The sequence below is a fragment of the Serinus canaria genome, chromosome 4 (genome assembly GCF_022539315.1).
Source record: "Serinus canaria isolate serCan28SL12 chromosome 4, serCan2020, whole genome shotgun sequence".
Classification (NCBI taxonomy): Eukaryota; Metazoa; Chordata; class Aves; order Passeriformes; family Fringillidae; genus Serinus; species Serinus canaria.
Genome location: NC_066317.1, coordinates 60,083,813 through 60,106,219, shown reverse-complemented (window position 1 = coordinate 60,106,219; position 22,407 = coordinate 60,083,813). Strand labels below are relative to the sequence as shown.

The 22,407-nt window shown below is 38.8% G+C and overlaps 1 protein-coding gene across 1 annotated transcript in view; it reads right to left on the bottom strand.

Annotated features, from left to right (window-relative positions):
- SORCS2 (sortilin related VPS10 domain containing receptor 2) overlaps positions 1–22,407 on the bottom strand; it is a 536,027-nt gene that overhangs the window by 343,378 nt on the left and 170,242 nt on the right. Inside the window, exon 2 of the mRNA XM_030239088.2 lies at positions 19,313–19,380. Coding sequence (XP_030094948.1) covers positions 19,313–19,380 — 68 coding nt within the window. The remainder of the gene's footprint in view (positions 1–19,312; positions 19,381–22,407) is intronic.

Sequence of the window (22,407 nt, the reverse complement as noted above, 5' to 3'; positions counted from 1 at the left end):
TCAACGACCCCGTGTAGATTGCTTAAATGCTGTATCAGGGCACAGTGCCAAAAGCAAATTTTCAGAGCAGCTTCATGAGCAGCTATCCAGGAAACTCTGAGGGGAAGCAACTCTTCACTGGGTCTCAGCAGGGCTGTCAGTGAGTCACTGCAACCGTGAGCAGCACGGACACAGATTCAACATCTGTGCATAAGTAAGGAAGCCAAAATATCCACAAGGAAAGAGTTGTGCACAAAAAGGAGGAAGGTTAGTTTAAAAAAAAAAAAAAAAAAGAGAGAGAGAGAGAGAAAAGACCCCAAAAAACTAAAGGAATGAATGCAAAAGGTAAAATTTTAGAAACATCTTTCCAAAGGCATAAGGCTGAATTTTAGTGCAGGTTCATACCATCTAAAGTGGAACAAAGATAACAAAAGGCAGGATTGAAAAGAAGCATAACTCAAAGAAAGACACACAAATTTAATGAGCTGAATTTGACCTGCTGAGGGTAAATGGGGAAAAACATCCTCAGAAGCATAACCCTATAATGCAACAGGCCAAAATAAAAACCTTTGAAACACAACTTGCAAAAGTGTAACAATACATCTTCTGTCAACATCCCAAAAGATGCAAAGTCTGCCACAGCAATCTGTGGATCCAATACATGAGCAAGGTGAGAAAAGAGCATCCAGAGACAAAGCCACAGCAGAGAAAGCAAACTAATGCTTTGCATCTCTGCTCATCCCAAAGCTTCTTTGAAAGGTTCTCATGTCAGAGCTCCTCTTTGCTGTCATTGTATTAAGAAATGTCTCATAATAAAGTGTCAGTGAAAGAAATTTTACACAAATCAATGCTACTCATCTGCCCAGACCAGATGGTATTCATCCAAATGTTCTAAAGGAACTCAAGGATGAAATCACTAAGCCATTAATTGCAAAGTGTCTTCTCATTTAAAATAATGTTTGTATTAGAAAAATGAACATTGCAATATGGGTTCCAATTTCTTAAGGTCTCCGAAAGCAATTCAGAGAGGCACTTCAGGGCATTAAAGTCTGCAAAATAGTAAAAATCATTCCATCTCTGTAATTTGACTCACAGAGAAATAAAAGGTACTGAGTGAGAGTCCACATTACTTTGGGAAGGGAATGCATGACCCATTAATGTCCTCACTTTTTTGACAGAATCAATGAATATATAAAGTTAAAACTGAACCAAATTGTCTTCTCCAAGTCTTTCTGAAAAAGATCCCCTACAAAATGTGCTCAAGAAGCTGCATTGCTAGAGCATAGGAGGACAGGTCTTAATTTGGAGAAATAATTATTCTAAAATCAGGAAACATTAGGTTTGATTAATTTTTTGCTATTGAGAAAAGTCCTCAAGGAGACCCACAAGGTTCTTTATCAGTCCTATTTAACCTATCATAATTATAGGAATGAGGCAGATGGTGACAGAAGTATGCTGATAGCACTGTATCATTCAAAGGAGTAAAACAAAGACAAGTAAATATCAAGACAGTAAATATGAAAGTTTGTAGATGAACCTCATGATGCTGAGTGACTGGTCATTACAAAGGGAAGTTCTGGCATGACATACAAAATGAAGGCTTTTGAACAAACCATGAAGGTACTTGAGTTATATCACCCAGAGTACCATGAAAACACCAACCTGCCATTGAGCAGTGATTCAAAAAAACACAACCCCAGAAATACTTAAAACAGTAACAGGTTTTTCCTTAGAAATCACCACTACAGCACTGTATTAGCCCCTTCACAGTGCCTTTAATTTTAACACGTTCAACACTGCTGTACTTAACTCCAACAAGGACACAAGGGAAGTGTAAGAAATACACCAAAGAGAAACAAGGACAAGCAAAGAAGTGGAATTACTCCTCTTCAAGGATCAGAAACTGTAGTGTCCACAAAATCTAAAGCTTACAAGATAAAGTGGAGCAGGTGTTTCCTCAAAACTTGTAGTTGTGGGAGGGGGAAATTTGAAAAAGATGCTCCAACATTTTTCAAAATGCCAATGGGAATGTTCATGCAAGAATGAATTTCCCCCAATCTTATAGAGATGCTAAAAGTAGGAACCAGGGAGATACAAGCACCTCTACCTCTCCTTCATCGAATTTCCCCCAATCTTATAGAGATGCTAAAAGCAGGAACCAGGGAGCTACAAGCACCTTTAACTCTCCTTCATCCCTGACTGAGAGACAGAGAGCTGGGAGCGTTCAGAAGAAAATACTCAGGGGCCCTTTATTCATATGCATAAATACATAATGGGGAGGTTTAAGGATGCTGAGAGACTTTTTTCTGTGGTGTGCAATGATGGGACATAGGAAATTCCATGTAAATACCTAAATATCACCTTTGAATGTGAAGAGGGTCAAACACTGGCGCAGGCTCCTGGCCCAGACAGGTTTAGAGTCTCCATCCTTGAAGCTGTTCAAAAACCAGCTAAGCACAGTCCTGGGTTGACAGTGCTGTTACAAGGACCTTGGACCAGATGATCTTGAGAGATTCCTTCCACCCTCAATTATTATGTGGTTCTCTGAAACTCCAGTACAGACTTCTGTCCTTTTCTGGCAGTTCAGTTTACTGTGAGCAACTGGAAAAGACAAAGGACTGCCCAGCTCAGTGCTGTTGTGAACTATGGTCATTCCCATTTTCTGAATTATTTTCAGGAAACTATATTTGTTTAAAACAGGAAACTATATTTATTTAAAACATTTTAAAAATATATCATTTTAAGATGGAATCAATTCATGTTCATGAAGACTACTCAATGTGAATAATATTTTCCAAAGGTGAAAAAAAAAAAAGGAAAGAAAAAAGAACAGCACACACAACTCACCTTTCTTCTTGCATGGAAGAATCAAAAGAGTAGAAAAAAATCACAAATTAAAGCATAAACCTAATATTTGCTTTCTTTCACCTCATCTGATTAGAGCCATTAAATTTGCATCATCCTTAGCTGTGCAATTATTATCACAGAAAGCTTAGCCTGTTAAATTCAATTCTCACATTGCAAAAGCTTTCCAGGGAGAGAGTCTCCTTTTCATATAACTTCCCCAGGATATAAATGGAGGTTATGTCATTTGAAGAATCTATTTTTACTCTTAATCTTCCTTCTAAAGGTGCTTAGAACTGACTTGTAAGAACTTTCTTATCCCAAACCAAAGAATACAGGGCAGAAAATTATGAATTTGTAGCTGAGAACAACTTTGATATTGCTTTCCACTACATCATCCTGACTCTTACCATACTCAATGAGTTTAATGTCACTTTCCCTCACTCGTCATCTGATAGAAAAAAACAGGAGGAAAAAATTAATGGCAAAGGGAATATGTAAGGGAAAAAGTTCCTAAAAAACAATAACCCCCAAAACAGCTTCCTCTGCATGCACAAGGTATTTATAGGAGGCGTTTGCAAAACCATATTCTCCAACTGAGATTTCATCTTGATTTAATTTTCCCCTTCCTACCCATTTATTTAAAATCATAATAATGTTCAATCCATCTAAATTTAATAGAGCACTTCAGAACAAAACTTGAACAATTTTTCAAATCATACAAGACTGCTTATCCAGTACAGATGCCATGCAAATTGACCATTAAAATCTACCAAAACCATACAATCTTCAGTGAGAGAAATGCCTCACATCCAAGCTGTCTGACACCATTGCATAACATCTCCATTTAAAGTTAAACAAAACCTTCATTTACAGGATTCAGTAACACTATACATCAGCAAATCATCCATTCTCCCTCTGAGTACTGACCCCTTTTCCTAATGAGTACATGGGTAATTTGAGTATTTAGAATTGTTAAATGCTACCAATCTAAGGCATTGGTATTTTGTCTCTTTTTCAGAATTGTTCCTCTAAGCAGAACTGACACAGAAGACACACGAAAGATTCACTCATTTAACGTTTTCATTTATGCAGCTTTTGCTGATAACCTTTCAATCTGAACTACCTTGTTTCCTTTTAATTAGTGCTCACTGAGGAAAACTTTCCCATTCAAAGAGACAGGATACAGGGATGAGGTGTAAAGAAAACAGGAATAATAGCTTTGCTTCTGCTCTAAGAAAGAAATGCAAAAGCCTGAGAGTGCAAAGGTACCCAAAGGCACACAGCCCTGGTCTGTACACACTTTGCTAAGACACTCGAGTTAATCAGGCTCTCAGTGAACTCCCAGGCTTCCTGGGATGCCTTCCTCCTTCCCTCCCTATTGCACAAATGATATTGCCTTCTGACAATGCCTTCTGACTTCACACAGTCTTTAAAATAATTGACAAACAACATTTCACAGTTTCAAAACTTACTATCTATGACACTAAACATTTAAAGAGATAAAACTGAACATTCTGTTGATGGCCAAAGCTCCAGTCTGAATCATCCACATCCCAAGAGAAGAACATATTTCACAGCTGCATTCGTATCAGTTTCCTGGTCCTTCTGCAGCAGCTCCCTACTGGAACACAAATCATCATTGACTCTCCTGGGGCTTCTGACCACTTTAAGAACTTGGCTGTGAGCAATCAGATGGAGATTACCAACTCTCCCAATGCACAGTTGGTGTTATGTGCTATTAATTTATAAATTGGATTAAATTTATAAACTAAGTAATGTTTTTTAAAAAGCATTATTGTCAAGTCAGAATGTTAAAAATATTTTTGTAAAGAACTATGATAATGTCTTCCATGTACTTATTATCTTACTTGCCTACTACTCTTTGGTCCTTCACCTGCCCTGTAGAAAAACAACTGGCAAATGAACATACCTATCCAACTGAGCAATTACTACCTCCCTTTCTTTTTTAAAGAAACTCACCAAAAAATAATTTACAGAGAAATCTGGCTAAGGAGCAAGAAGTCAGAAAGGTATTTTTGGTCAAACCAGCTAAGATGGGGAATATCAGCAAGAAAAAACAAATTAATAAATACATCCATCACTTTCCTGAATTCTGCTGGCTACAGATTCTGCTTGCTGAGCAGAGCAAACAGCCAGCCCTCCTGTAAAGTGAACGTTAGATTTAACAGCCCTTTACTTCCCTTTGATAAGCTGGACATCTGAAGGCTGTGCATCCCTCACATCAGGCCATTGTCTCCAGCTTCCAAATGCTCCCATGACTCTATCCCACTTTTGCTACATGCTCTGATGTACTTGTCATTTATAGAAATGTTTAGCTAATTGATTTAGCACTTGAGCAAAGACAGTGACAAACTTAACACACATGCTAACAGCTTTGGTGAGTCTCCCAATACTCTTGGTGAATCACATGCTGATTTGAGAATAACTGAGACCATCAGAAGCCATACCTCATGTGCACCCTACCACTGACCAAATTCTGAGCAGTGGTCCCACACAACTGGAGGCAGTTTTCTTACACTTACATTTGGATATTCAGATCTTTCAGCAGAGGTGGGACTGATCCATTTGCTTCTTACCAGTATGGAGCTAAGCTGAGGTGTTTTGAGCAAACTGAAAGAAACTATTGCCTTTCTGCATCTGGCTCTCCTGCTGCCATTCAGCTGTCCAGGCAGGACTGAGTTAAGCCTGGTTAACTTAATGGGAGAGACTGAGTTCAGCACTGGGACTCTTGTCATTTCCTATCAAATGCAGAAGGAAACGAGGAGCCAAGAACCTACTCAAGCCACTTGGCCTCCAATGTGCCTCCTTCTGCCCATTACACTAAGTGACAAAATGAGTAATAAGGTGTGAGGCTCAACAAAGATCCTTGCTTGTGACAGAGCAATGACTAGATCAGGGAGATGTGAACAAGGGGATCAGCAGACTTAGTTCTAACACACCATTTCTCTCCCTTTTGGGGTCCAAACTGATGCATTCATTGTCAGATGCATAGAGGAAGCCCAAGGCCTTTCAAGTCTACAGTTTTCACTTGGATTAATCTAACATATACATATTCAATATTGCCTTTCTCCCACCCCAAGGAAAATCACCCAATTTCTGCCTAGCTGAAAATTCTTTATGATGCAAAAAAACAAAATTGCTGAGCAAATTTTGTCAAGATGAGAAAATTCCTGCTGTTGAGCTCGAGTTTAACCCTTTTTGTGCTGCAGGACTTCATCTGTGGAACATATACCCCAGTGATCCAAAAAATGCCTCCTCAGAGGCCACCAAGAGGGAAAAAGGAATAAGAACAGATAATTACTACTTCCAGAAGAAATAACAAAGGAAACGCACTGCACAGATGTTCGTTCTAAAGAATCCACAATTGGTACAATTTTAGGGCCTGACTTGTAACCCATACAAATCAATAGAGCCCCAGTGCTTCCAAAGGTGCTGGAGTGATTTATGCCAATTCAGCCACTTTAATCTCATGTCCCCCATGCATTTGTACCCTAAAACACAGTTTGTTTTCCAGGAGAGAAGATGGAGGGCCATGCAGGTTAGCTTGGCCCCAAGGGTAAGACCACACAGTTCACTTCTTCTGGAGAGGCTGTTTTCCAGTAATCAACCTGTGACTTGCTGAAGGGGAAATCCTGCTCACTGTGAGCACAGCAACACCAACAGCTGCTACTTCCCATGGGAATTTTACAGACAGAGTGCAAAGGAAAATTAAACTGTGAATTTATAACACAGTGTGGAGTTTTGAAAGGGAAACTGGAACAAACCCTGTGTGGTCTAGGCTCTGCCTCAGTGTCATCCCAACATTTTCTTTGTAATGTGCAACACAGTCACTCACTTTGCTTCACTACCCACAAGAGAACAGACTAGAGCCTTTTCATAAACACCATTCCCCATTATCCAGCCAAATGGAACATATTGATTCAAAAAAAGATTGAATCATAACGCATAAAAGTTTTGACCGTTTGTTCTTTCATTTCTCTCTTAACAAGACACTATGGGAAAACAACATGTTCAAGGGAACAACTTCCAACAGAACAAGTCCAACCTGACTCCCTTTTGTTTCCCATCCCCTGTTCTGAATGTTCTCATGACAAAGACTGCTTCACTATTTTGTTACATAAATTGAAGTAAATCCATCAGCTTCTCAAAGGTTCTGAGGAGGCTACTGTATATTTGGACTTTCAAAGTTAATGTTGAATTTCATTCCATTGCTTTGAATTATTTCCAACTAACTTGAATTCATCACATAGTCCACAAAAGAATCCAGCTGTGATGGGAAGATGCCAAGAGACAAGAAACCCACCAAACCGCACCTCTTACAATTACTTCTCAGCTTATCATCATCTTTTAAAGCAATCAGCAGATTTACTCCAGAGATTTCAGGTGTCTACATCGACCCTTGAAGCACTTTCAATTAACAATATACATATACAAAAGTATAGATCCAGCTAAATATAATTCAAAATTGTCCAAAACCCAAATCCAATGGCAAAAAAACCTGCTAGTCCACTCTTTGAATAAGACTTTAGATTTACCTACATCCCAAAAGCCCTCAAAAAATTCGGCTTTGCACTTTTCAATATTCTCAATGGACACAACACTCTTCAAGTGAAGGATCATTAAAACAAAATTCTCCTTCCTTTCCTGGCAAAACCTAATGTTTGTGGTCACATTAATGTTTACCTGTGGTAGACAAATCTTCAAAAGAAAAAAATACTTTAATCTGCCATTCAGTCTGACTAATGCTTTATTTAGAAGAGCCCATGTTACAACCAATTACAGCACATCCTGCCTAATTACCTGGGAGTTGCTCTACAACAAAATACAATTCTATTACTAGAAATAATAGGCTTGGCTTTGGTTTGTGGATTACAGCAGCTGCAGCCAAGAGATGTCATAAATAATGTACCAGCAACTAAATCAAAACCTATCAAGAATTCATAGCACATAACAAAAGTGAGGACAAAAAGTTAATGCTGGCATCCCCACTGTTCTTACACTGAGCGGTTCAGTGCAAACAAGACCAATGTTATCTTTCTGTACAGGTAATGAAGTGACTTGGCTGTCTAAGCAATTTCTAAAGAATTGAATTTCCCCTGCTAATGATTTCAGCATTTCACACTGATCTTTGCATTCAGATAAATAAGGTAACTATTCTAAACAATTCACCATAGAACAGTCTATTTTATAGTGTGAGAGCAGCAGAAGGAACCTCCAGAAAACAGACAATCCCAGTTCTGCAAATGGAATGCAAAAAATAATAATAATAATAGTAAAAACATAAAAAAATCTGTGTCACTTCACAGAGGAAAGAGCTCAGCAATGTGAAGCCAGTCCAATGGAGGGTCATTAAGATGCTGGGTACTGGAGCACACGACATACAAGGAATGGCTGAGGGATCTGGGTTAGGTCATTCTAGGAAATGAGGCTAATGGAGAATCTCATTTCACTCAGCATCTAAAGGGAAGTTTTGAATAAGACAGGGTCAGAGTAGACAGTGAAAAGACAATAGATGGCAAGCACAAGCTGCACGATGGGAAATGCCAGTTGACATAACCCCTTACAATGACAGCAGCAAAGCATTGCCCAGTAAAGCTGGGAGATTTCTGACCTGGACATTTTTCAGATCTAGGCAGGATGAGGCCATGAGTGACCCGATTACCTTCTGCAGCCACTCCTGCTTTGAGCAGGGGTTGTACTTGATTTCCATTGTACTCCCTTGCAACTAAATTATTCTCTGCATGGATGCAATACAGTAGAAACTTGCCAGTAAAGCAGTGGTATAAGTGACCAACTGGGTATCAGAAAACTTAGGTCCTATTCCCAGCCCTAAAAAACATGCTAAAGAAAAAATAAATAATGATCCTTATTATAATAACAGCACTGTGTATCTATTCCAAACATGAATTTTAAAACAAACCAAAACCATAAGAACTCAAGCATTTGGATGCACCAAGACTTCCCATTAGCATGGAAATCAAATATAATTTTATATTTCAATATTCACTCATATTTATTTATTGATGTACCTTAAAAATGTTTACAAGGCTTTTGAGAAGCTAAGTCCTATTATCAGGAAGATAGGAGAAGATCTAGGAGCTCCAACCCTGCTTTTCTCATACCTGGGCACATTAAGAGAGCTCCTCTAATTGGACCTGTTAAGTTAACATTATGATAGGTCATGGTGTTTTATGAAGCATATTTGTAACATACTTTTCTGGTCTTTACATAATTAACTCTACTTCCTTCTTCAGTTTTATTTAAAGATGATTCTTGGATGCTTTCCACTCTGGAATACCAACAGATTTGTATATTCCTCTGAGGCCACATGGAAAGTTGAGGCATGGGAGTTTTCACTGTAGGCTTCCACACTGTGCCAGAATGTGCTGCACTTTCACAGTGCAGAGGTTTAATCTTTTACTGGTGCATCCTCCCCACTAGCACTGAGAAGCCTGAATTGTACTGAAAACTGCACCAAAATAGCACCAAGAGCTTAAGTATTATGCACCTGAAATCATCATATATACAAAACTCCATCACATGTATATTTTGCTTTCAAATATTTTTAAATGGGGATAAAAAGTAAAATACTATTATTTTTCTAATTCTGCCTGTCAGGCAGAAGAAAATGAAAAATTAATGAAACATAAGAGATCAATATTTAGCATAGAAACTGCATAGTAGTAGGGTGAAGGGAGAGAAATCTCAAACTGTAGTCAGTGTGTTTCAGAACAGCACAACTTAATTTCTACATTCTATCTCAAAGAGACATTGCAAAATTAGGGACTGGACAGCATATGGCAAGAATTAAGATAAAACAATGATAAGTTTCCAAATTCTTGGAGGAGAGTAAAATTTAAAATAATTTTACATTGAAGTCTTCAGAACAGCCAACAATCCTAAGGAAAGATCAGCATTACAGAAAATATATTCTAAATCATACAGAAAGCAGAACCATACATCCCCTTCCTGCCAGAAAGGAAAGCTTGGAAGGCAGACTATCAAAAGGCTGAATGACATAGATGATTTTGAACCCAATTGTTAAGTGTTTTTTTTATTAAGAATGTTTTATCACATGTCTTTACTTGCTTTACTTGTTTCCCTAGCTTTTGCCCAGGGGTGGTTGTATTTCATTGATACTGTGATGCATTTTTATCAAGGGGAGTAATTTGAGCTGCATGCAGGCTCTTCAAGAAAAATTATATCCATTTGGTCAAGAAAGTACATACCAGATTTGAGAAAAAAAAAAAATTTACTCACACAGATGCTATTCAATAAATAGGTGATAACAAGTATTGCCCCACTCCTGCCCAAAATGACAATTACAGATCCTATGATAGAAAGTTGGGATAAAATGTATTCACAGGTTACTGAAATACCTTCAGTCTGTCAAAGCAACTATGAAGAGGAAGCCCTGCCATCAGAAGGATATCAGCTCTGGAACAGCCTCCAAAAAACAGGTTTTGAGCTGATATATTAGGCCAAAATACCAAAACTTACTTCACACCTTATCTAAAAAGCAGCTTCTCCAGTCTGGACTGAAGCAATCAGGCCCAGAAGAGATAAACCAGTTCTGTGACAGAGGGAGGGTAAGGGCTAGCAAAAAAGGCCACTAGGAGAGAAAAATCAGTGAGAAAGTGAAATATCCTTTTTGAAGGTTAGCTCAAGAATAGGTATTTGGTAAAACACAGTAACTTGCTATCCCTGTTCTATATGCAATAGAAGGAAAACACACCAAGGAAGAAACAGGGAGAGCAGAAGCAGGAGGGAACAAACTCAACTTATATATAAACCTCCCCCAAATAATTTTTTTAAAAATTAGCAGGAGCAAAGATTCAATTGACTAATTGACATATTATCAGTCATCTTTACAATGAGAGGCTGCAGGGAGAGTGAGGAAAAGCCCTCAACTAACATTCTGTATTTCAGAAAGCCCCCCCCAAAAAAAAAGTCAAGACATCTAAATCTTACTGTAAAAAGTATTTCATTTTTGTCATCTACCCATACCCTCAAATTTTTCAGCATGTAAGATTATATTTACCTTTTAGAAACTGTATTGAGTTTTTAATTTTCCTAATTCTTACCAAATTAAATCAGAGAAAGCTGCCTAACAATACGATGATCTTAATAAATAAATTATGTGGGAAATATTGCCTTTGTTATTTTCACACTGAAAAATACATTCCACACTGCAGAGATAATGAGGGTATAAAACATTAACACTACAGTTTTCTATACCATTCTGCATAATTAACCATGCAGCTGTTCATTTATTCAGTCCCAACAACCAAATTAATTTGCAATCAGTTCACAGTGGATGCTCTGGAGCAGACTGCACGTACTGCAGAAGCAAGTGAAGCTGCTCACATTCCACACACCACATCAGTGCACAAGGTGCTCAACTCTAAGAGATGCAACAGGGGGGTGCAAAATGGTATTTTCAAAGATCAGCTATGAAAAGGCACTGTGCCATCAGCTGCCTCACAGGGAAAATATAGGTATTTTCAGGTGAGCCTCATGGTGTGTCCATGCTCTTTGATAGACTCCTGTCCTTCTCAGGCTCAAGCCAAAAGCTTTAAGGACACAAACAATAAACATCCATAATCATTACAGCTCCTTCCTATTATTTGTATTAATGCAGTATTACAGCCCCAGCACTGTTAGGAATCCCACAATCAGTTCTCCAAATTACCTGTATTTCCAAGAAACAAAAGACCAAGTGAGGAAAAAGTGTAATGGCAGGTTCTCAAAAAAGGTCACAATAGGCTGGTGGGATGAAGGTGGGAGCAGCACCATCACTGACTGCTGAGTGGAATGTCACATGTACCTTATCACCAGCTCCCTGACACCATGACTTCACCCTCTTCAGATTTTAAAAACTATCCCATCCCAGGTTTTATACCTCATTCATCATCATGAAAATGCAATGAGCAAGGAAACTAGCTGCTTTGATTGTGGTTTCTCATTTATTTCATTTCACAGTGTGGAAACATTGATACATATATATATAGGTATATAGAGAGACACAGAGAGAGAGAGGAAGAAATGGTGTCATTCCTTCTGCCCTGTGCCTCCCTGCTGTGCCAGCCTGCTGACAGTGGCAGTTAATGGATGATAATCCAGCAAGCACCTCTGATTACCAAAAAATTGGCGGCTCAACTGTTTTCATATGAACTTAGGACAGAGGAATCATGCCACAATAAAAGCCCCAAGATTGCTGTTCTCAGTTTGCTCACATAGAAGCGTGGATCATGGGCAAAACTTCCTTCTTTTATGCAGGGAGGGAGGGCAAAAGAAATCACAAGCCCCATGGATGTCTAATGCATAGAAAGACAGCATTTCCTGTTTCTCACCTTAAACTGTCTGCTGAGGCTGGCAAGAAAGAGGATCATTTCTTGTAGGGAGGCTTATTCAATAAAATACCATGACAAAACTGAGAAAACACCAGCGAAGCAACTTTCCTAAACATCCTACTGCTACCAACCTGCATGGGTCTTGGGAAGGAAAGATCAACTCTGTTACCATCAGTCTTGGCCAAGCAGAGTCTGCTTAAAACAAGAACCTGTGGTATAATTCCCACAAAGTCTGCTGCACTAGTTAAAGGAATCAGAAATTCTATTACTTGGGCTCAAGTTACTCAAACAAGAGAAAAGGATTCTTAAGCCATTTAAAATAAATGGTTATTCTTTCTCAATAAATTGACTCACTCATTATGAGTTATATCTTGCAATGACTTAATTCATTTTCCAGAAGGAGGATTAACGGGGTGGGGGGGGGGGTGGAAATGAACCTGTAAAGCAGCAAAATTCTCATGCTCCAAGATGTATTTAACATGTTCAGCAGCCATGCTGCAATCAGCTTCAATAAGCACAAGTGTACTGCAAGAGCCCTTTACTAACTTCATAAATCACAGCTTTCTAACTGGATGTTAATTTGCATGTCACATATTCTCTATGTGATCACAAGCTAGTGCAGAAACATGTTAACATTGAAAATCATCATCCACCAAGTTGTTGAAGACATGGAAAAGTAGTTGTGACAGCACTCTCATCTGTGACCAACAGATATTCAGTAAGGAATTTGGATAGACTTACTTGGTAGCTTTTACTTGCTTGTAGGATATATTTTTTTCAGTTCGGACCTTCATACATACTAAGACATCAAAATAATTTTTAAATGCTAATATGGCAACACAAACCAAAAATTACCTGCTTCAGCTAAATCCCATGTACTGGGAAGCCTTTTAAAAGACATCTCCTTCAGAGGAGTCTACAGGTCACAACTCAGAGAACAGTCCCAAATATCCACAGCCAAATATCTTTCCTCTGTTGAACGGCCAAAAAAAGCTACAGCCAAAACATGGCAGGATAAGTGCAACACTAAGGCACCAACAAAGTTACTGCCAACCCATTGTGCTGGGCTTGGGCTCAGAAAGTCAGTGGTAGATCATGGGTCCATTAGGGCACACACAGCAGCACCCTCTGTGCTCCTGAATCAATTCCACTACCCATTAAAAACACCAATAATCATCTCTTCAATTCCTTGCACATTCCAAGGTTTGTCAAGATATGTTTATTTAATTTCCTTTACCTTCTACATATTTTTCCTCATGACACCCATAATTAAACATTGCTGAAATACTGAAACCCACTATATCCAGCTTTTAACTGTGGTTTTACAGCACATTTTATATTTCCAAAATAAATTTAAAATAAAGATTTTCCTGCGGATTTCGATTCATAATGGCACACAGTTGAGTATTCGCAAGACAATGCAAGTTGCTGCAAAGACAATGAAAGTCTTTGTAATACCATTACATGAATATGGAAATATGATCAAAGAGAGCATAAAAAAATCTGTTGTTCAGTAAGAGAAAAAAAATTCTAATTGTAAGACTGCCTCTTCAATGCTGCCCAAAACCTTTGCTCAGTGGAACAGGTGTAAATAAGGATATAATACAAGCACAATAGAGCTGCACAGGTATAATTGAGAACACTCTATTTTGATTGCAGCACTTGCATTACTCATGATGATGCATTAGCTAGAGAAGCACAGCTAGACATTAGATCCCAAGCTGAGTTCACTGGGCTAATAATTAGAAAGCCATTTCTTTTTATTTTTTAACTTGGAAGGAGAAAATTTGATATGAAAATCACAGACTCAGTAACTCCATCCCTTGGGGCCATTTCTACAAAGTCACTTTTCAAAGCAGAGCCACAATATAAGGCCATCTGGAAGTGCAAGTTGTTGTAGAATACAGTTGCTCATTTATTAAGCAGCACTTCATACCAAAAATTTCACTGGGGCACTGAACTGTATATTGGGGGTTTTTGTTTTCCTTTTAAAATTAATTTCAGGAAACAGCTGAAATGAGTTTCACCTACAAGTCCAAAGATTTTGGAAACAAATGTCCATATTCATTTTCACACATTCTGTGAGCCATCTGGAAATTTTACTTTCCTGAGCCTTATGCTGTTCACTCTATCCACCTTAAAAGAATCTCCAGCTCTTTGTAGTCTGGATTTTTGCTTTAGTGTAGGCCTGAACTCTGTAAATGTTCAAAGCCCCCTGCAGTCACTGTGCCCCAATAACTCCTGATGGCCAGCAGGCTTGCACAAGTGAGCCTTGTCCTTGAATAGGTGGTTTGTTGCGGATGAAGACAGAAAAAGCTGTGCCACCACAGCCAGGACATTCCTGGCTCCTTGGGATTTGGCAAGCACAATGCTGTCTGTAAGGCTCCCCAGACTGTTCTCACCTCTACCTGCCACCACTGATCTAGACTTTCAACCTAAGCAACTCAACTTTTCTTCCCCCTCAGGCTGCTTTTGGAGTAAGGACTCCCAGAAGGTTCCACTGGGACATCCAAAAATATTTAAGGAGGTGGGGAAGTCTGTTTCTTCATTGAGTATTTCTTTAGTGATAACACGGGGCAAAACAACCCAGCATCTCTGAAAACAGGGCTACCTAGCATTCATCTAGGGCTACCTAGCACTCAGCAGGCAAAGCTCAGAGGATCCAACAGTGCAGTTAACATCAAGCAATGCCGTTTGTTTTGCTGTGGTGAAGCAGTAACAACATGGTGATGCCATTGGGAACAATGGCAATTACACAGCCAGCCACTTTAGCATTACTCTATCATTACAGCTTGATAATATGCAATCAAAACGTTATTAGCAATCATCAGCAGCATCTATTATTCATTGCTGAGATCAAGCTAAGAAAGGGAAGGCTGTATGCCTACCAGTTACAGGACTCTGAGCCAGTCTAAGCACAGGGTTGGAAGGTAATTCCATGGCCATATAGTGCTGAGTCACCACTGCACAACCTTCAGCAATATTACCATCTCAGTTGTTCCATGGACAAAACTGAATAATAATAATAATCTATTTTTCCAATATTATTAGGAATAATTAACTTAGATAAGTATTATCATTAATTTCATAGTGGTTACTAATTCAAAGTTAAGTATTAAATTTTACAATCAAATAGTTTATCTCTAAAGTTGCAGGCATTCAACAGATGCAAGGAGTTATCTGAGGTTGTAAAATATGTACACCTACATATTTGTGCACAAATGGGCCCATAAAGCAAATGAAAACACACACTCAACCTAAATGGTTGGTTGGTTTCTGCTCCTTAATACTGTAAATATGCTGGATAAATATGTGTGTGAACTCTGACACAAACAGCTCTAGTATGTAAAGTATCTTCTATGCACACCCAAATTGTTGCAATAATTTTAGTATTTGAATTCTGTTTTTTCAGTATGCTAATGAGCTCTAACATGACAACCAACCTGTATTCCCAATATGTAACACAGTTTGGAAACTCTAAAAGTAGACCTGAAAACAATACTCTGCTCCTTCTCAAAAAGTTACTTTAGTTTATATTCAAGAGGCAACCAATGTTATCTCTATTTATTTCCCTCCCTTATTTTGAGTAAAATAATTATAAAATTTATACCTTGACAATTACTAAATAAGCCAATTAGGAAAGCATCAGAAATAGCTAACTAAAGAAGTACAGTCTGGTATTTTTTAACTGCACACTTCCATCAGCATTTTATCTTCACCTCTTCAGTGCAACCAGACACAGCTGTTACAAGTAAAAACCCTGTTAATAATTTAATTACACAGCACTATTTTCCCTATTTTTTTCTACAAGGAAAAATTCTAAGATAACTCAAATTTAGGTCTCCCAAGCCTGTAACCTGACTTATGTGGGTAGGCATAAATTACCTACACAAACTGACAATGCTCTGCAGAGGTAAAAAAATGCATCACCAAGATCCACCCACATATCTTCTTCACACAGAGTACCCCCAGCTAGGCATGTACCTCTGACTGGTGTTTTCCACCACCATTTGCATCACTCTTAAAAGTCTGACTGCAGCTCCAAGGTCACTAAGAACAAACAAGGAACACTACACCATCTTTTCTTATTCTTTGTTCCACTAAACAAGGGGAAAAAATTCTTTTGAGTGATGGGAGATAAGGAAAGAGATGAAGTGGAAATATGCTTTTGAAGAGGAAAGACACAGTTTCAAGTAACGAAATAACTGATAAACACCAAGGTAGGTTAATATTTACTCACCAGAAAGAGAAATTGGGATAGTAACATTAAAAACTTACACTTTGAATTGATCAGTTCATAAAACTAATTTATTTTCACTTAGTGACTAAGTCACATAGTGACTTAGACAATATGATTTCTGGTATTACCCAGCCAAGCAACATAGGAACAAAAACATTGGGCCATTTCAGGAAATAACTGGAGAGGGTCTATTACCACTAGGGCATAGGGCACAGAAACAGATTAATGGCATTTCTCTGCTAACAAAAAAAAAAAAAAAAAAAACCTCTATCATTTTTCACACCTGTTTTACACATTTTTGTTTGATACAAGTAAGAAGAATGCAAAAGAGAATTAAACAGAAAAGGTGAAAAATATATACACTATGCATTCTGGGCAGGCTGCCAATGTGAATACACCCCAGTTCCATCTGCAAACATGGATGAAAACTGGTGAAGCTCCAATCATTTTACTCAGGGAGAAACACAGAAGTCCCTTGACTGTAAAGGGACCTCAGCTTCATTCAGTTATTTAGTACAAATAGTGAGTTACATCTCAAAAGAGAGGGGCACTATTTGATGCTTTTGCAATAGTTGGTCTGATTTGCACTTTTCCAGATCTGAGCACTTTGTAACTCTTCCAGTTTGACAGCTGTGTCTCTACTATGTCCCAGAGGACAGAGGTGGAGGAAGGAGGTGAGCCCAGAACGTATCCAAGCACACATGACCCAGGTAGCAACCCCTGGCCCAAGTGCTCATCTTAAGCACTCACTCCCTTTCAGCTTTTCAGCCCTGGTTTTAGAAACCACGGAATCATGGAATGGTTCGGTTTGGGTTGGAAGGGACCTGAAAGACCATCTAGTTCCAACCCCACTGCCATGGGCAGGGAACCTTCCACTAGACCAGGTGACTCAGAACCCATCCAACCCATCTGGTCAACAAGCCCCAGCCTCCATCTGCATCCCTGGCTCAGCAGGTTCTGGCACCATCACATCAAGGAGTGAGCTCCCAAGGGTGCTCTTGACAGAGTGGACAGCCCAAGGCACACTGATGCCCAGACCCTGGCTGGGCTGTGTCCTGTGAAATTGCAAGACATACCCAAGGAGAGTCTTCCAAGGCCCCATCCCTGCTGCACTTAAGTGGAGTCCTGGACACTCAGCACATCCCCAAAGCCTGACACCACTGAGAGAGAGCCCTGGAGACATCTGTGCCCAGCCCTTGGGGCAGGACCTGACCTGTGCCAGTACCAAAGCATCTGGTACATCTGTTCCTTGTAAGTAAAAAGGCATGATTTCCAGATGATGCACGCTAGTATCAATTTTATTTGAATGCAGTTCACACCAGTTCTTTACACCAGCTGTCAGCAAGGACTGGATGACCTTGTTTTAAGTGTTTATGTTCTCCAAAGAAAGAAACATTATCTGAAGCCTGGTTTTTGTTTATTTTAAAAGACCAAAGAGTTTATTTTGAAGAATCCAACTGAAAATGCTTAAAAGACTATGATAGATACTCTGAAGTATGAATTGGAAAACTGGAAATACATTGCATATGTTGTATGGGCCACTGACAAGTAACAGGAGAGCAGTGTGTGCTTACGCAGTTGGGAGTACCCAAACTGTCATTTGGTAGTCTTATTTGCACAAGATGTTGGACAAAAATTAAAACAGAAACAAATGTGCAATAAATTTTTCATCGTGTAAGTTTAAAGGATAGTTACAAATGAACTGTCCCAGCCCTAAAAAGGCCAATCTTGAGCCAATGCTAAGCAGTCTCCATTTGATCTTACTCTCTTTCCTGAATACCTCCTTCTTATAACTAGAAATACCCTTATTCTGCATGGACCACTAGCCCTGGCCAGACTGAGCACTACTCAGACACTGGTATGACAACAAGTTATTGCAGAAGTACTGTCACTGAGAAACCCCACAGAGTTAAAACAATGCCACCTCTTTCAAAATAAGTAACAAGGCTGTTTTGCAGCACGTCCTGTTTTTCCCACTCCCTATTCCCTCACCCAGTCCTTTTCTTGGATTGTCTCTGTAAAGGTCGTTACACTCACAGCTGAAGGCCAAGTCTTGGGACAGCATGAAGTTTGTAAGTACCTAAGCCATGAGGTTTTAGATAAACTATTTGTTTCTAGACCCAAAGCTTATGAGCTACATTTGAATTTAACTATCCTGTCATTTATTTCTACTGCTAGAGATAACCAGAAAAACTAGCAGAGCAAATACTGCACAGTCACATTTATTGATAACAGTGAAATACTTTTACTTCCCAAATGTACATGATGGATCTAGCAAAAATTCATTATGGAAAATTTTGTGCAATCTTTGCATACACAGGCAACAAGCATCTTAATTCACAAGTATTATGGGAATGAGAATCAGTTAAGAAATTTATTTGGATTACTATTTATTCCCAGTTGTCATAAAACATAATATAACTTTCCCTGCTGGTATACTTCATCCAGACAATCCTAACTACTTCCAAAGCAGGATTATTTACTAACCTCAGTACACTACTCAAGCTGCAAGAATTCCCAAAGGACACATCCCAACACAGTAAGCATTTCAAACTTTTTGAGTAAGTTTGATGCAGAATTTCTAGGAAAAGGAAAAACATGGCAACTTGCAAAGTAGCATCAAGAGGTTACCTTATATTCTCCATCATTCTTTGTTTCTACTGTTAAAACTCATTACCAACTCTAATTCAACAACAGGAAATGCATTCAAGGAAGAGAAGGAGTAGGAGCTGAAGACAACCTGGATAATCTTACTACATCAATCAGCATCAATCAGTTACCAACACAACCCAGCAGCAGTCTGGAAGAGGAAGGGATGGATCTTTTCCAAGAACAGCAGGAGGGAAGACTATAGAAAAAGCAGAGGACTTACCTCCACAAAGAGCTCTCCAGAACTTTCCCCATGTCAGTATGATAGTACTTGGTAAGGATCAGGATCACCTAAAAGAAAATGAGAATAAATAGATTTAAATATATAAACTGACCTAAAAAGCAGAAACAGACATAAGCAGCATGATTTTGGGAAAAACAAAAGTGAGGCTTCTGAAAACCTGAAAAGCATTTGACCTCATTCCTAACTCTAAAGAGTTTTGCTTTTGAGCCTGGATTTTTCATTTCTCTTTCTGGGAAGAGTGATTTCAGCACTTGAAGTTTTCTGCAAACCTGGTGACTGTGAAAGATTGCCCATCTCACATAAGTAGTGGAGTTGGAATTGCCACATAAATACCACCACCACATCACATTCCTCAAGCATTCTTTATGACTTTCTGATTAGGAAAAACCAACCTGGTTGCTAGATTAAATTTAGAAGGCAACTCTACAGACACAATTATTTTTTTAATCCAAAGCGTTAAACAATGGTGATTAACTTTGATTATCCAGATTAAAAAATCAGGGAGGAAAAGAGCTCTGGTCTTCCTTACAAGATCAGCAATGCAACTGTCATACCTATCACTTTCCATTTCTTGAAAAATCACTTTTCCCCCTTCATGAACTAGCTCTGTGCTCAATAAGTTGCTCATCTACATCAGCAACAAGCAACAAAACACACAAGAAAACTTTATCCACAAAACATCTTCATCCTATTAAAATAGTAAGCAAGAAATATTTTCCATCTTCTCAACATTGACAAATTCACTGGTCAAATAATGTGAAGCACTAGTCCACAACCAGTGTATCCAGCTCAATACAATGGTTTATGTTTGGATCTTTTACAGGTTTCTTTCATTTGCTGCCAGTCCATATAAGTGGCTCTTCGAGCCAAATGCCCACGGCAAGGCCAGAGAGGCAAAACAGGCTGGTCCCCTGCACAGCTGGAGGCTTTCTTTAATGTTGGGTCTACACCAGTCTCCAACAGTTTGGGGCAAGCTGTTATTTAACTGGCACTGCTCTGCTCTGACCACCAGATGAAATCTACAGCAAACAGCAACTGTAGGTGTTCACTTTGATTATTCACATAATTAAATATGCCAATGATACATTTATGCTGCACTCCTTGTATGCTGGAGATTGTGAGAGAACAGAATTACAGACTGAGGATGTTATTACATGGAAATAATGCAGTGTTTTACAGAACTGAGGTATAACACCAGTCTCACCCAGGGTTAGCCAAACCTAATAAACTCACAACACATATTCCTGGATGTATATTGATAAAAGCAAAAGTGGAAACAATCCATAATTCACAAGTATTATTCACTCCTATTCTCAAAAGAGCCACAATCTACCAGATCACTTTATTTAAAATTTGATTATTTATAAAAATAAAAGTTTGGATTAAAAAAAGAAAAAAAAGAGGTTACTACAAGACTTACAAAGCAAAGGGAAAGAACCATTTCCCAAAGGAGAGTGTATCTGTGGATGAGATTCCTGGCTACAGCTCAAGCACGTTCTACCAGGTCGGCTATTTATTGTATCATCAGTGTCTTAACTACAGCTTTTTCTGGTGCTTGCAGTTAAGAAGAAAAAGAAAGAAACTTCACTACTGGGAGCATCTATTGGCTCCAATTATTAAGGGAAAAGTTTCAGACAGCGCCTCTCCAAACAAGTATAATCCCTCTTAAGTCACAAAAACTGACCTGGAATTTCTTTTTTTAAGAGATACAAGTATGCATACTTGGTACATGAAAATAAAAAAGAAAATCCCTAAAAATACAAGAGATTATACTTTCTTTCCTTCCATTTATGCAGAAATGGAGGCTGAATCCTGAACTTGGTGAACCAACTTTCTTCATCCCTGTACATCCTAGAATTAGAAATTTTAAAATTCAGATAATTTTCAGCAAAGTGTATTGGAGCCATCCTGCCACAGACTAAGCCAAATGTTCCATTCCTGAATTAAACAGATTCAAATCACAAACAGAAAATCCTATGGGGTCACCCTCAGTTTACCTGCTTTGAGCATAACCTGTATGGATGCACCAACAAGGAATGTTCCAGAAAAGCCATTTTTTGTGGCTCAGCACCTGTCAGGAATGTTAAAGCCAGGCTTATGGTACTGCTGGCTAGCTGCAGTTCATCTGGGCACGCACACACCAAACTAGAAAGGCACTGCTGTTCCTCACACTTCAACTGAATGGCTTTCAGGTAACTGCAAACTGCAGTGGGGAGCAGCCATAAGCAGTAAAACATCTTGATGCTGCAGGATTGGTGCTTTAAACTGAGTCAGAGCTCTGAAAAATAGATGTCAGTACTTTCCAATCTGACTGGGAAACTCATGTAAAAATTTAAATACCTTATTTTGCACTTTGGAAGTGGAGAGAATGACTTAGCAGGAAAAACAAAGCCATAAGAAGCCATCTCTTAACTCTCAAACAACATTAGCAGATTTGTGTCACACCTGAAGAAGAATGAAGCTGCTGAGGGGCTGACCATCATGTCAACTTTGCCAGTGGATTTCATCTCAGTACCTGAATAATGGAGGACAGCTATTTAACAGATTTCACAGCACAGTCCTTTAGCCTGTGGGCATCTTTTCAGGTAATCCTGAAAACAGGATCCAGGCTGACCATAAAGGCAGTTTTGCTAAATTAATACATAGATCCAAAGAACAGAAGGAATTATTTCACAATGAAAGCATAAAGGTCTTCAGGATCTCTGGATTCTACCCATCATTTTTAAGAGCAGAAGCCTGTTTCACTGATTTAATCTTAATGAGACTCCATAATTACGAGCATTTTACAGGCTGGATTGAAGCCAGAGGTTCATACACATGGCTCTCCTGGTGAAAGTGCTTGGGTGGCCTGTGCTGGGGAGAGGCACAGCAGCAACTGAGCAATGATCTCAGCCAGTTCATACTACCATCAGTCATGGACAGCTACAACAAATTTAACTTTTTTCTGTTATTATTCTACAGCTAAAATAAATGTAGGCAATGAAGGAGAATTAAGATTTATCAGATTTTTTACTTTAAGTTGGATTTATAGGTTTATCTAGAAATCTCCACTCCATTCAGACTTCCAGAGACTT